We start from the raw sequence: 15,714 nt of genomic DNA, 5'->3' as shown, positions 1-15,714 counted from the left end.
TCTTGGTCTGCAGTGGGTTCTGGGGACATCCTTTCCCAGAAAGATAACATGGTGCCAGTCACTTGGCACTCTTCTGGAGCTTCTGCCTAAATGTGCAACATTTTACCAGAGGAGCGCCACATTTAAAAAACAACAACAAAACCAAAACCCAATGCTTTCTATCCTGTTGTGCTACAAGAAGTCTCTCCACTTTGGGCTCACACATCTTGGTATTGCCAAGATTTCATCAGCTGTTTCTCTTTGGGATATGTCCATTAAAATGCTGAAATTATTTGGAAACTTTCAAGAACTTTATCCCTGCTTTGTAAAAACAAAAACAAAAACAAAACAACAACAAAAGATAAGCAATTCCATATTGTTTTACCAGGAGAACAAGGCTCCCAGAACAGAAAGCATTCCTTCGCAGTTAAGACGACATTTTTCTCATCAATGGGAAAGGTAATCATATTTCTTTCATGTGAACTATCTTTTGTGTTATTTGTATAAGAACGTTGCTCATCGGTATAAAATTAAATATGGGTTAATAGTGAGAAGTAAATTTAAATAATTCATTTTAGAATATTCACGTTACTTCTGAAACAATAACTAATAATAGCGCAAGCATGTCCTCTGTAGGAATGATATGCAGTGTTATGGGTTCCTTGAATTCACTCGACATTTCAGCGGGGATCACTGACCTCTCTGACCATTTCTCTCAGAGGAACGGGGACCTGCAGAGTTGATAAACAAGTGACGCTATTTTTACTGCAAAGGTTTCAGAAACCTCGCAACCCTTTTCTGTACTTTTGCAGTGACTTTCAGGAGTCAGCGCACACGGCCAACGAGTTTCCGAAATAATCTCGGCACAAGACATTTTGGCTTGGCACTATTCAGAACCGCAAAAGTTAAAAAAAAAAAAAAAAAAAAAAATTTTTTTTTGGAACCTCGCACATGCGCAGTGAGGTGCAGCTGCTCCGCCACCCCACTCCTCCGCCTTCCCCTTAAATAAGCTACTGTGTGGCGTCCCCGCCCGCCGCTGGGTCCCGGTGTGCGCCTGGGGTCTGAGGGAGCTGGCTGCGGGGGGACCTCGCCGGGTCCTCACACAGCCCTGGCCCGGGTTCCGGAGCCCTTCCCCACTTTCCCCGCGGCTCGGGAGCGTCCGGGGAGGAGACGGGCCGGGCCGGGCCAGCCTAGCCGCCGCGGGCCGTCTCTTGGCTGCGGCCTGGCCGCTGGGTTCCGGGCCGGGCCGGGTCGGCGGAGGCCTGCCCCGCGCGTCCGTGGCCGCGCTCCCCGCGGGCGCGCGGCGGGGCGTTGGAGCGGTGACTCCCGCCGAGACCCCTCGCGGCCTGCGTGGGAGGCCGGGCCGCGGAAGGCCAGCGAGGCCTGGCTTAGCTCAGCCCCGCCGGCTCCGAGGCCTGAGCGCGGCCGGCCGGAGGGCAGAGTGGGGAGCCGGGAGCGGAGGCCGCAGGGCGAGGCCGGCTCCGCGGCCAGGCGCTTCCGCACTCCGCTGGCGCGCGCCCTCCCCTCCCGGGGCCCCGCGCGCTCTCCGCCCTGCCGCCCGCGCGTCCCCGTGGCCTCAGGCTCGCCTCACCATTTTGCCCCTGCTCCCCGCCCCGCTGCTCTCCCCTGGGCCTGAGGTCCTGAGGATGCTCCTGGGAGCTGGAGAACTTGGGGCGAGTGATAAAGTAAAAGGAGGCCGGGGCCTTGCCCTCGACCCAGCGTCGCACGCAGTGGCCAGTCGCGGGCAGGCCCCTCGCTCTGGGGACCCGGTGGCATAGGGTAATCCACCGGTCGTCCCCCCTACGCCCCATCCCCGGGTCTGTACCTTGGGGACCAGCATTTGAGCGGTGCTTGTGCTCGGTCCTTGATGCCGGGGTCGTCTCCGGTGAAGCACCTTCCAGCATTGTCTCTTGTGTTTTGTACAGTAATAATAATAATAATAGGAATTTTTAAGCACGGGAGAGCAAAACCCCACATGATTCCTAAGAAAAGTAAAAATTAAACAGCAATAAAATGTGTGAGACACAGGGTTTCTTGAGATGGCGGTGGATAATCTCAAACGCAGAGTGCTCACTTTTCTCTGTAGTCATGCTGGCTTTGGAGCAACTTTTAATTAAGAAAGCTTGTGTAAGTAAGATGCATACATGCGTACACGACGCAGCAATAATTTGATTTTGCTCTGCATGTTACAGCATGAGACATATTACACTGTTTGACTTCTACTTTTAAAACGTAGATTTTTTTTTTTTAAGTAATCATCACTGTGCTCCTTGGTGTTTTGGGGGTGGGGTGGGGGGAAATGAAGTCATCACTCTGATCATAGCTTTCTTTGGGAGTGGACCAGATGCCTTGAAGCTCTGCATCCACTGAGACACTTCCAGGGAAGCCATGTCTAGCTGCATCTAGGTCTTTCGGACTAGTTAGTCACTGTCACCTTGATGTTGTACTGGCCTGAAAAGCACTAGACCCTTAAGACTTATGAGGCCGACTGTAAAAGACTTGAGAAGCAAAGGCAAATTTGACACAATAAGACACAACCACAACACTTGCATAGAAATGTCAGTCTTCCGATTCATAGGGAAGTGTCCACATCTCTTTTTTTGCTCTGCTGGCAAATTTGCTGGCACAACTGACTGGTCAGCTCAGACCTAAACACAAGATCGCGATGCTTATCCTTCAATCAGGGTCGTATCGTAATTCAGATAGTCTACGTTTGCTTTCTTCATGATAGATAACATTTGAGTCCACCAATTTGGCTCTGGCACACACAGTACTTCTATCTTTAATTGAAGCGTGGAAATGTGAAGCTACTTCAATGATTTTTTACACTTGATGTTGGCAAAAAGGATTATTGAGGTCTCACAAGTTGACAAATGCCATTCAATTACCAATTGAATACCTTTGAAAACTGCTAATGTGTTTGAATTAAAGAGATTTCATGTCTCTATAAAACAGACAATCCTCTGTTAACAATAAGAAGTTTTTCCTTATTTACGTTTCAGATAGTTTACCGTTCCCTACTTTACCCAAACTCTCTCTGTCTTTGCTCTTAAGACACAGTATCTGGAGTGATTTTAGACCTGAAGTCAGTGTTAGGCGTACACGTGCTGAATTAATAGAGGTTGTATCATATGAAGAAAGAATTAATTTCTCTTACTAGACTTGATACTCTGGAAGACAGGCACATTCTCTCAAGAGCAGAGTGTTGGACACACAGTGATGCTGTTGTGTGCCAGGCTCAATAGAGGAACAGCTGTACACTTCAGAGACCTCAACAGGTTCCTAAAAATGTGGACGTCAGTCTATGGTTAGTATATAGAGAACTTTACCTTTAAAATTCAGCTAGGAACTGGAAAGCAGACCTGTGTTGAAATTAGCAAAGCTTTTAGGCGTGAGTAGCATACAGCTCCACAATAGTGGGATTTGTATGGATTCTCAGAGGAGATTTGTAAAGAGAAACGGAACAAGGTTTAAAAACTGGTTTTATACTTTGGGGTTTTCAGTCTCATTTTCATAAATAAGTGGAGAATGATTTTGAAATTGTATAATTAGCCTTTTTCCAAAAGGAGGCAAAAACTTCTGCACTTAATTGAAACAGTTTTTCAAGTTAATATTTCATTCCAGTCAAATGCATAGTTTTATTTAGTAAGTATATGATATACCTGTAAATGCAGCTGGTGCTTTAAGAACAATAATCTTAGTTTGATAACATTTTGAGTAGTTCTTCACTTAACCAATAGTCTAGAGACTTATATGTGATCTTGGAACATTCATTTAACTATGTGATTAGAGAAGCATTTTGTTTTAAAGTTAATAAATTGAAAATGGGTCAGAAAATATAGAGTAGCTTTCTTTTTAATTACAGTTATCTCTTTACTATATTTTATATTTAAATTATCAACAATTCCCACTTATGGGAATAATATGATCATTAGGTTACATTTCTTCATTGAACTTTAATGACTTTTGGAAAAAGATACTAGATAAAAAGATGTAACTTATTTTTAATACATATAACTTCAGATATGAAATTGGCATCCTATAATGTGTTTCATTAGGGCAATACATTCTATTCATGGGCATTGTTCATGACATACACAGACTTTCTAGTTTAAAATACTCTTTCTACTTAACTTTTCAAACCGTGTAGCATCCCATAAGCAGATTATTGAGCTCTTAACAATTTTAAAGTAGGAAGTACATAGTAAAGCACCTACTAAAAATGGAAGATGTAGCAATTTAGGAGTTTGACTTGTTTAAAGACTGAAACTAAGCAATGGGACCCTTTAGATTTAAGAGTTTTTGTTCTTCAAGATGCAACAGGGAACTGAAAAAAATAAAATTAGGACACTTCATTAGCAGTTTGAATTATTCACTCAGGGTTTTCCTCTACATCTCTACATGGGAACAGACACTTCTACTTTGAAGGCCCTGTTGGGAAGAATGTAAAAGACCACTGGGAAACTTTTACTTAACTCAAAGAATTGTGTGGCTGGCTTCTGAGCTGCAAGCAGCAAAAGGCTTGTACCTGGCCTGATGTGTGAAGCAGAGAACTCCACACACTTCTCCCTTTCTTGGATAGGTAGTCCTTTTCCCAACTTTCTGGGGATTGCACAGACTACCAAGACTCCTTCAGACAAGATTTTTTCAAGTGACTGCAGAAGATTCCAAATGTGAAAGCTAGTGATGTGTGTGCTTCCTCCTGGGGAGGAAGAGAGACATCAAGGATTTCCGGTCTGCCACTATTAGGCAGCAGCTGTGGCTAGCTGCCCACTTGACACCTGGTGAAATGGTAGTTTCAGAGAGAGAAATATTTAAAGTTGACACTTGTCACTGAAACATTTGGTGCAGAATTTTCAAAGAGTAGCTAGAACTGATGGTGAGCTACAGTGCTTAAATCTGGTGAAAAAGAAACGCTGAGGAGCCCAACTTAGGTAAAATAGTCTTTCCAGGTAAAGGTTCTTCTTTTGGAAATGTCACTCAGCAACAAAATGACTCCCGAATTTAAAAGAAATTCTTTTTAAAAAAAATCTTATTGAAATAAGGAGACAGCAAACTTGGTAGTAATTAGGAAAACCTGCAAGATTGGATATTTATCGTATCTTTTTCCTTCTCTGCTTTCACATGCACTCTAAGTGTCCTTAATTGCTGTTAATATATTGTAATTTAGTGTGTGAACACAGTTGCTGTGACCCTCCAGGAATTCGGAAGTCAGAAATGTCAGGTAGGTCAGAGAGCCATTAAGAGGAACACAGAGTAACTTGAGGTTGTGCTGCCAGAGTTGTATTGATCCGATGTATCTATCGGAACTGACATCGGGTCCCCCAGCGTCCTTTTCTCAGCGCCCAGCCCGCGGCAGTCGGGGGACCCTGCCGCTCTGGGTGCGTGGGTGCCGACCGAGTCCTCCCGGTGGACGCCTGCGCCCCGTTCCCGGTCAGCAGGGAAGTGACACCAGACAGGGCGCGACGTGAGTCCCCGGTTCCCTCGGCCGCTCCTTCTATCATGGTTGTGACGTCACGCCCGGGACCTACCGTTGCCACGAGACGGCTGCGTTCCGGTTCCGGTCGGTTGCCCCGGAGCCTGGGTACACACAGCAGTCCCGTCGGAGGCCGAGGGGTCGCGGAGAGCGGACTCCACGCGCGAAGCCATGAGCCAGCGGCAGGTGCTGCAAGGTAAGGAGCTGTGGGCGGGCGCCCCGACGGGATGGCGCGGCGGGCCGGCTGCTCCACCTTGCCTCTCTCCCCAGTGTTCGAGTTGTACCAGAATGCCCGGACCCGATTCGTGCAGATGGTGGCGGAGCAGGCGACCAGACCTCAGAACATCGAGACACTGCAGAATGCGGGTGAGCCTGCACCACGCATGGCGTCTTGGCCCCACACCTCATCCCGCATCCATCCTCGGTCCTCCTTACCACCCAGCGCGGGCCTCACCAGGTCCCGGGTCCCCCTTCTCGCCCCAGCTGTCAGCCTCCTCGCCCCCTTACCGGCTCAACTTTTGGGAGCTTTGGGAATGGGCTTAAGTGCTTCCAACTTCCTCCGGACCCTCTCCTCTCCGCGGGAACTTGTGGGTGAAGCGGAGAAGATGGAGGAGGCCTGGTACCGTTGTTTCCATCTTCGTTGCAAATCGGCCAGCCAGATGAACTGCCTGGAAGTCATTTTCCTGGATGGGAATCAACCCTAAACCAGACCCGTTTATCCCGATGCCCTTTCTCGACACTCTTTGATCACGTTCGCTTCCTAGAAGCGGAGAAATTTCAGGCTATTTTCGCAGTTCTCCTCTTGACGTTAATGGAAGAGGAGTGGTAGTGGGCTTGGATCTTTTCCGAGAGATTCGAAGTAAGTAAGGACCTGGCTTAGTGAATTCCACGAGGCATCCATCCTCTTTTCGCCCCTTAGTCTGAAAGGGAGGGTGGGAGAGAGGGGAGTTCACTTTTGGCGATATCAGCCCTTATTTTATCTTCCTGGAGGGAGGAAGGGAGAGAGGGAGAGAGGGAGGAAGGAGAGAGAGAGAGAGAGAGAGAGAGAGAGAGAGAGAGAGAGAGAGAGAGAGAGAGAGAGAGAGAGAATATGAATGAGAATGAATGAATGAATGAATGTTGGGAGAGTGCCTACTGGTAACCACAGCCGCTGAGAGTTCAAGAGGGCACCAGCCTTGCTCAGAGGACAGCTTTCCACAAGAGGCAGTGACTGAACTGTAAGCTAGATACGACTCATTAGGTCTTAAGAAATCCTTAGTTTATAGGATGCGATCTTTAAGACTAGTTTAAAGAAACACATCATTAAAAATAAATGAAGAACAGATTGTCATGGCCACAGTATTTTAGACAGTGTTTACTCTGGGTTTCTTTGTGGAAACACCCTTCTACTTATCAGATACTTTCTTTCCTCACTGGGTTTGTGAGCTGTTTGTGGTTGTGATAGGGAGCCATTTACAATGAAGAAAGTGTTTTTTTAAAAAGTCTTTAAATATCTGAGAGACAATTATAGGTGTATGTGTAGTTGCAGGGGATAATCCAGTCCTTTTATTTAGCTTCCTCCTGAGACATCTTTCAAAAGTTTTGGATGCGGTTACAGTGAGGATGCTGATGCAGATATTCCTTGATCCTAATTCACATCTTTCTAGTTTCTCTTGTTTCATCCTATAAACTTTTGTCTCGAGGACCTCTGTCATAGTCAAGAGACTTTGATTATTGCCAAAATCGTTTGTGTTTTCCTTTTAAATTCTAGAGGAATTAGTGTGTTTGTACATGCCATGGTGCATTGGTAGAATTCAGAGGATGGGTTAGGAGGTCAGCTCTCTCCTTCGTCTCCTGGGTCCTGGGTATTGAACCAGGTTGTCAGGCTTATCACTAAGTACCTTCACCCACGGAGTCATCATGCCAGCCCTTATATTGTCCTTTTCCAATCACGACTACTCCCTGCTGTCACTAATCCCTGGGCAACCACTGAACTAGTATCTATTTCAAAAATGTTGTCATTGTAGAACTCATTTTGTTCTGTAATCGTGTCATGTAGATTTATTTTCTTTGTTCTGTGTGCAAACATTACATTTATTAGGGCATTTTACATTTTAAAAACAGTTACTTTATTTTTTCTCAGTCCTACTCAATGTACTCTGTGAATGGATGCTTGCTGTTTACAAGGATTTACTGCTTGGACACTATGTACACAGGGAAATGAATACTTTTTAAATGAGAAAATACTTAGAAAAATTCTGAAATATTGAAATGTATATAACACTGAAGATATAGAGTGTCTTTGGGGATTTTAATGGCAAATTCCCTCTTCTCATAAGAGTACGAGGTAGAATACATTGTATTTTATTTGTTTTGTTTTGTTTTTCTTTCTAAGACAAGGTTTCAGCTTTGGTGCTGAGGTTGGCCTTGAACTCCCTGTCTCAAATGATCCTCCTGCTTCCTTCTACCAAGTAGCCAGGGTTATGCTCCAAGTATATGAGGAATTTAATTTAAATTAGCTGACTAAGTGATCACCAAGCTACAGAGGCATGTGACTCAGACTTGACATTCTGCACTTAGGTTTGGCTTGTGAAGAAATGAATACAAAAGAGAAATGTTAGTCTTTTAAAATTATCTACTTTTTTAAATTATTATCTTTTTTTTTCTTTTTTGGTTTTTCGAGACAGGGTTTCTCTGCGTAGCTTTGCGCCTTTCCTGGAGCTCACTTGGTAGCCCAGGCTGGCCTCGAACTCACAGAGATCCGCCTGGCTCTGCCTCCCAAGTGCTGGGATTAAAGGCGTGCGCCACCAACGCCCGGCTTAAATGGCATGTTATGAGTTTTTTTCTGGGGGAACATTTTAAACATTATTACATTTATTAGATCTGAAAATCCTTTTAGTAATTTAAAATCATGAATATCCCTGTATATATATTACTTTAGTTAAAAATAACCTACAAATTTTATTATGAAACCTTTTTTTCCCTTACTATTGATTTAAACATGCTTTGGAGTGTGTGCATTTTATATTACAGGCAGGCTTTCATCAGACAAGTGCCTTCCCTTTGATATTGTAAGGTATGGATGCATTTTACCTTTGACTTTGACACATGGCCTATGTATCTGGCAAGATTTTGTTTTTCTCTTCCAACCCCAACATACTCTGTAATTAGACATGCAGCATGGATCCAGGATAATAGGGAAAACATTTTCCATATAGGCATAATGAGAAAGACATTCCCTTGCTAAAAATTTTAAATCATTGTATGTGAAAGCAATATTAAAGGTAAAAATTATTAATGAACTTTGATGTTAACTGTTTAAAGAAGTTCTCTGTTTATGTATTTAGGTACTAGTGGTTATAAAACAATAGTGAAGCTTGTCAGCCTTTGAGATCTCCTTGGGAACCACTATGGGAATGTGAATGAGCCAGCCTTGACAAACTTTAACAGATAAATCCCTGGAGGTGTGAGGGAGTGGGGCTGATAGTGAAAAGAAGCTGGTCTCTTAGGGAGCTTTAGGCTCTCTGTCCTAAACAGTCTTATCAAACCAGAAGCTCTTTAAAAGTATACAGAGAAAAGTCTAGGATCCCCTAGGCACTGAGAACCAAGATAGCAGTTCAAAGAACTGGACTGATAATCTGCCTGGATCCAGGCAGGTTCACAGAGCATTGTTTCAAGCTCTGGGCAGTCAAGTGATCTATGATTTACTGACTGTGAGAAGTAGAAGGGAACAAGAGGTGAATTTGCTATTTATTGGTTGACTTTAAGTCTATGATGAACACTTTATTCTTTGTTTTTTGGCTTAGATCATACTTTGTATGAAGTTCTTTTCAGTGGAGCAAACACTGGGATTTCTGCTGAACAGTTACGCCGATCCTAGGAGAACCCAAGGCTCTATTCTGGAAAGAATACTGGCCTTGCCTAAGAGCTAATGGGATGGCCTGCAAGGATACAAGCTAGGGTACCCTACTTTTCAAAGAGGGTGTTGGATTTGCCATTTGCCTATGCTTCTTGCCAAGATGCTCATTCAGTATGACTTTTTGAAGATTTATTTAATTTTGTGTGTATGAGTGTTTTGCCTGCACTTATGTATGTATGCACACCGTGTTTAAGGCTGGTACCCATGGAGATCAAAAGAGAATCCCCTGGAACTGGAGTCATGGGCGGTTGGATGGTTGTAAGCAAGACCTCTTCATCTCTCCAGCCCCTCAATGTTAAATCCCTGGCTTGTTTGAGTTCTTTCAAAAGTCCGGCTGAAAAATAAGTGATATTTGTACATGTGTACATCTCTAGGGAGGATAATCACTGCCTACTTTTCTAGACATTCTGAGTTTTATGCCTGTCAAGTCAGTCATTGTCAATGTATGTGTGGACTATATTGTTTTTCCATAGAAATGTTTCTATAGCAACATACATCTTGTTAAAGTCATCCAGGCTGGCCTTGAACTCACTGTGTATCTTAGGTTTCTCTGGAACTCACAATCCTTCTGCCTCAGCTCCCCGGGTGCTGGCATTGCAGGTGTGCACCACCACACAATGCATAGAACATGTGTTTTTTAGAAAACCGAAGTCTAACTTTAAAATGAAATAGATACCTGTCAAAGAAGACATTGGCCACCTTGTCAAAAGAATTTATCAAAAGATACAGTTATTTATCCCAGAGTTACTTGTTAGTTAATTATTTATTATATGTCAAGTTAGCTACTCTATATATGGTATTTCTGGTAAAAAAAAAATTGTTCCTCTTTATTTTGTAAAATATTCCCCCTCTTACTGCCAGGAAACTTGTGTTCAGTCCCCAATGTCAACAATAACCTTACTCTATATCTCACATACAGTTATCAATCCCCTCCCCTGATACATAGCTATTAATTGTTGCCATTTTAAACACACCATTTTTGTGGGTGCTGTGGATTGAACCCAGGGCTGCTAACATGCTGAGCATAGAGTGTGCCATGTATGCACATCTTTTAAAGTAGAGCAAACTGTCTAAACAGTTGAGAAAAAGTATGTGAATAAGGAATTAACTCCACGTGCAGACTGTGGCTGTGTGTGTGTTTTGCTGCATGTTAAACCCCAGTCTCATGTACGCTAGCCAGGTGCTCTCCCGTTGAATTATGTCTACCCTAAGCTTCAGACAGATTTTTAAAAAATTATTTACTTTATTTTAGCGTGCACTGGCGTTTTACCTGAGTGTTTGTCTGGTCTTGGATTTCAGACTGCTGTGAGCTGCCATGTGGGTGCTGGGAATTGAACCCGGGTCCTCTGAAAGAGCAGTTAGTGCTCTTCATTGCTGAGCCATCTCTCCAGTCCCTCAAACAGGTTTTTCTAATGAACTGCCTTACAAATATTTTCTTTGCAGATATTACCCAAGAAATAAGTAGCAGCAGCTAAGTCCCTTGGGTACAGCTCTTTTTATTTAGCATTTTGCCTTCTCCCTAGATATTTTAATCATCTGAAGTTAATCATATATATCGAGTAAGGAACAATACATGGTAAAAGAAGACAAGATAAAATCAGTTTTTTAATTCATTTTACATACCAACCATAGGTCTCCCTCTCATCCTTCCTCCCACTGTCCCCCAGCCTTCCCCCACCCCGTCCCTCCTCCAAAAGGGTCCCCTCCTCCAAAAGCGAAGGGGTTCCCATGGGGAGTCAGCAAAGCCTGGTACATTCAGTTGAGGCAGGACCAAGCCCCTCCCCTTTCATCAAGGCTGAGCAAGGCGTCCCACCACAATTAATGGACTCCAGAAAGGTGTGGTGTAATTTTTAAGGGAGGGGACAGTTTAAATGGCCAGTGAGAGTTCCCTAAAGTTTTATGAATATATAATTGCATGATTGCTATACTTGACATTGTATGCCTAACCTGAAAATACCTATTAGCAAAGAGAGAAAGTAGCACACTAGTTTGCACAGTTGGCTCATTTGCCATTAGTGAATATTTATTGCATGCACAGGTGCCAGATGGACACTGAATATATGTGCAGATGATGTAAACATTAAAAGGAACAGTTCTTGCTCTTCTGTGGCTTATTTGCTAATGGATATAGGTTATATATGTAATATATATAATAGTTATGTAACTATATATTACTATTGTTTTATATCTATACATTACTATTTATTTGAAGGACACCTAAATTAAGGATGCATCTTGGTATAGGTATTACCTCGGGTGAATTTCTAGAAGTTAGCCAGATTGAATCCAGGGCCCTGCACATGCCGTCACTGAGCTATGCACTCTGCCCTGAAATAACATGTAGGCTCTCTCTTGAAATCTCATGGACAGATGGTAGTGGTGTTGATCAAGTCAAAAGTGAGGTAGATACACTAGGAAAATTAGGGGAGCTTTCATTTAATTAGTGACCACAGAAGATAATTATAGTAATGCTAATGGCAGAGTAATATCAATTAAAGAGATTGAACCCTTCAGTGTCCTCTGTAAAGTTAGCACATGAGCCACTTTTCATTGGCCAGTAGACTACGCGATGGACAGTAGCAGAAACAGACCACATAGGCTGGTGCTATAAGTGGTCTCTACCTCAAGGTTTAAAATGAGGATTTAGTGGGTTGGTATCTGCTTGTTTCTTAGAGATGTGCCTGACACATGACAAGACTGTGTTTGTTAAACAAGAAACACATTTGTAATAACTTCTGCCTTCTCAGAAGAGTCACTAGCTGGTCAGCAAGTGTCTGTGGCCTCTCTCCCACTTTCCCAAGTCTCCTCCTTCAGCAGTGACACCAGGTGTGGCAGTCCCCCACTCAATGCTAATTAACTGTGAGCATCAAGCAGATCTCAGCAGGTCTTACAGCTAATGAGAATAAATAGAAAAGATAAAAATGAGCAAGTTTTGCTCCTGACTGTTTCTTGAACCATTTGCCATTACAAATACTCTTTGTAAAAACAATATACTTTTTGGAACTTGTTTTGACTTTTTAAGTAAATGACAAGACTTTCTGTGCTGGAAGGGCCATATAACATCTTAAATCGTAATAACTATGACAATGAAACTAGTACTAAGTTATGTATAATAGTACTAAAACTATGACAAATATACTAAAATTTATGAGTAATCAAGTGCAGTTTAGTGGTCAGAGACAATAATCATAAAGTTCAGAAGAAACTGTATGAAGGCCACAATTTTTAAAATGCAAGAAAGACTTAAAACAAAAATAAGCAGTGTGCGGCCTTTGCTGCCACTGAAGGCTATGTGGTGGCATGAGGCCATGTTGATGTCCGTGGCCTCTGTTACCACCGAAGGCCATGTGGATGTCTGTGGTCCATGCTGGCCCATGCTTCAGCCAAGGGCTATGTTGGTGTCCTGGTCTGCCCTGCTGCTGGAGGCCATATTGAGATCTGTGGTCCATGTGGCAGCCGGATGCAGTGTGGATGTCCATGGTCTGCTCCTGCAGGAGGCCATGTTGATGTCTGTCATCTGTGTTACCGCCAAAGGTCATGTTGATGTCTGTGTTCTGTACTGCAACTGGAGACCATGCTGAGGTCTGTGGTCTGTGCTGATCCTGGAGGCCATGTGGATGGGTGTCCGTGGTCCATGCTGTCACCAGAAACCAAGGAGAAGTCCATGATCCATGTTGCCACTGACTGTAAAGGGCAAGGACACTTTTGCAATGGTCTCGATGACTGCAGACTCACAGTTAAGAATGAGAGACAGAAGACTTCTGTGTTGTGGGGTATTTGTACACTGTGTGAAGCTTGGGAATGTGGGCATCGTGTTCTCTGTACTGCTTCCTGCTATCTGGGGGGCAATGGCATCTCTAGGGGACTCTGAGAAAATTGGGATAATGGTCAAGTCCTGGGAGAGCTAGCAATATTATTTTTTGTTTAGTCTCTGTGTAATGGGAAAATGCAGGGCTTATCTGAAGTCTTGGCTGGAGTAGTGTGTGAGACTGGACCATTTCAGCTAGCAGCTTTGAAGTTGTTCTAGATGCAGAATTTTGAGGAAACTGCAACAGAGGCATTCTGAGAAACTGGATCACCTGGGCTACTTGTCTTCATTGGTATTTGGTCCTTTTTTTTTTTTCTTTCTGAAAGCACAAACTTGTAAGGGTAACATGTATATCAGCATTGACACAAGTATGGACTGTGCAGTGTGCACAAGTCAGTAAAGATTTTTTTTTTATTTTGGTTCTATGTTTGAGCAGGTAAAAGGTATCTGTCAACATTATAAGTCTGTTTGGACTGTATAACCAAACTGTAATTAAATCTTTATCCATGTTATATGAAAGGATGGCATCATCATCATCATCAATCATGAGGGCTTTGTAGCCAACAAGATTTATCATATCTCATCCAGTTGCAGAGCTGTTCCCATGTTAAGGGATCAGCATACATGTCACCTGTCCTGTAGTCTTTCTTGGCTTTCCCCCTCATATCTGCAGACAAGATCCTCAGGAGTTCTCCCCCAATCAAAGCCGATCTTTATTAATTTTAAAGAGAACCATAACTTTTTGTTTTCTGTGGAAACAAAGGCATAACCTCTCCCCCAATGCAACACATTTTCTGACTTCCATTTTGCAGTTAAGATGTTCTTAAAATATATAGGTTGGTTTAATTTAGCCGTTTCCATTATCCAATGTCTCTCAGCAGCTATTTGTTTTTTTGTACATTAGCATTTGAAAAGTTCAAAGTCAACAAAGCACCATACAGGATCCAGGCACCCTATTATTTCCCATCTTTATGTGGCTTATTTTTTTTATATTACTTTACTGTCTCTTTAAAGACTTTATTATTTTTTAACTATTTACTTTTTCTATTGACTGTCTATACCCATTTTTTTTCTTTATTCAGCATCTAAACATATTTGCAAACATACTGTACCTTTTTAGAGGTTTTCTGTGTCTGGAGCTGGCTTGCAGCATTCTTTGGCCACGTGAGACAAATCTTAAACTGACTTGTCATCTGCCATGAGGCTCAGCCTAGCACATGGCTCTGGTGCATGGTACTGGTGGCTGGCTCCAGCCCTCATGCAGAGGCCAGGAGCAGCATCTGTCTCTGTATGCCACCGAGCACTGGGCTGCCTGAGAGACTGCAGGACTAGGAATCCACATCTGGCTTCTTGTCCAGAACTTTTCTTAGCTTTCTCAGGCCCCGTGTTTGGATATTTGAGCCTCCATGTTGTATGCCATATGTAGTCAGATTTTTTTCTTTGGGCTACCAGCTCACAAATAATAACAGGGGAATTTTTTTGGTTTTTTGAGACAGGATTTCTCAGTGTAGTTTTGGTGCCTGTCCTGGATATCTCTCTGTAGACCATGCTGGCCTCAAACTCACAGAGATCCGCCTGGCTCTGCCTCCTGAGTGTTGGGATTAAAGGTGTGTGCCACCACTGCCTGGCCATTTCCCCTTTTTTGTCTAAATAAAAAGGAAAGGTTTTAACTCTCACATAGTAAAACTATATACAATAAGAACAATCATCAGCTAAGAATTACATTTATAATGTTTAGTCCGTTTTGAGACTAGTGGTTGTTCAAAAGTGGACTCAACAATCCACCCTTTTATCCCATCATTTCTATACTATATCCCCCCCTGCTCCCTTCAGAAAGAGATCCCCAAATCTAATCTCTTTGTTCAGATCTTTTTTCTGACCATGACCAATAACAACTTGTAACCAACCCCCTAAATGATCACAAACATCCATAACCCACCAAACAACCAAAATCCACCCTATAGGCTATATGCCAAGCTTTCATAGTTAATAAGAAGACTCCATGTCATTATTTGGGAGCTGGCTGCGGGGGACAGAAAAAGACTCATTCCACTTCTGTGACAACCTCCCCCCAGCCTTAAAGAAGAAAAGAAACAGTCTAGACAAGAAGCCATTGAAGAGAACACTTAGAAATGACCATGGGGATGCTGAAGTGCGGCTCTCCTCAGCTGACGGCTTCTGGCAGAGGCCGGGGTTTGCTTTAAGGGGCCGGCCACTGGGAGCTTGACCAAGCCCCAGTGAGGATATGGGCAACATCAATTGGATTTGTTTTTGTTTTCCTCTTCTTCTCTTATTGGGGGGTCATCACAATGGTGGTAGTGGGGTCACTGGGAAGTGAGTGTGATCGGGTACATTACGAGAAATTCCCAAATAATCAATAAAAACATATAGAAAGAACAAACAAGCAAGCATCGAAACAGGCAAATTATTATAATGAAAAAAAAACAGTGAAGGAAATGAGAGCATGTTGTGCATTAATCAGTGTTGTGAAACTAGTTTCAGTAAAATATAGCCACTTAAATATACGAGCTTAGAGGAATCCAAATTACCAAA

General features: G+C 43.1%; 1 protein-coding gene across 3 annotated transcripts in view; it reads left to right on the top strand.

The window, feature by feature from the left end:
* The first annotated feature begins 5,493 nt into the window (after positions 1 to 5,493).
* Positions 5,494 to 15,714, top strand: part of Spag6 (sperm associated antigen 6) — a 57,067-nt gene continuing 46,846 nt past the window's right edge. For 2 of the 3 annotated variants that reach the window (XM_076572620.1, XM_042278046.2), the window contains exons 1-2: positions 5,494 to 5,651; positions 5,726 to 5,821. In XM_076572620.1, the coding sequence (XP_076428735.1) occupies positions 5,627 to 5,651; positions 5,726 to 5,821 (121 nt within the window). In that variant the 5' untranslated portion in view covers positions 5,494 to 5,626. Of the gene's footprint in view, positions 5,652 to 5,725; positions 6,315 to 15,714 lie in introns of those variants that run through there. The other variant, XM_042278047.2, reaches the window with a different exon arrangement.

Source organism: Peromyscus maniculatus, chromosome 5, assembly GCF_049852395.1.
Source record: "Peromyscus maniculatus bairdii isolate BWxNUB_F1_BW_parent chromosome 5, HU_Pman_BW_mat_3.1, whole genome shotgun sequence".
In the NCBI taxonomy this organism is placed as follows: Eukaryota; Metazoa; Chordata; class Mammalia; order Rodentia; family Cricetidae; genus Peromyscus; species Peromyscus maniculatus.
Note: the sequence above shows the minus strand (reverse complement) of the source record. Positions and strands in the feature narration are given on the sequence as shown.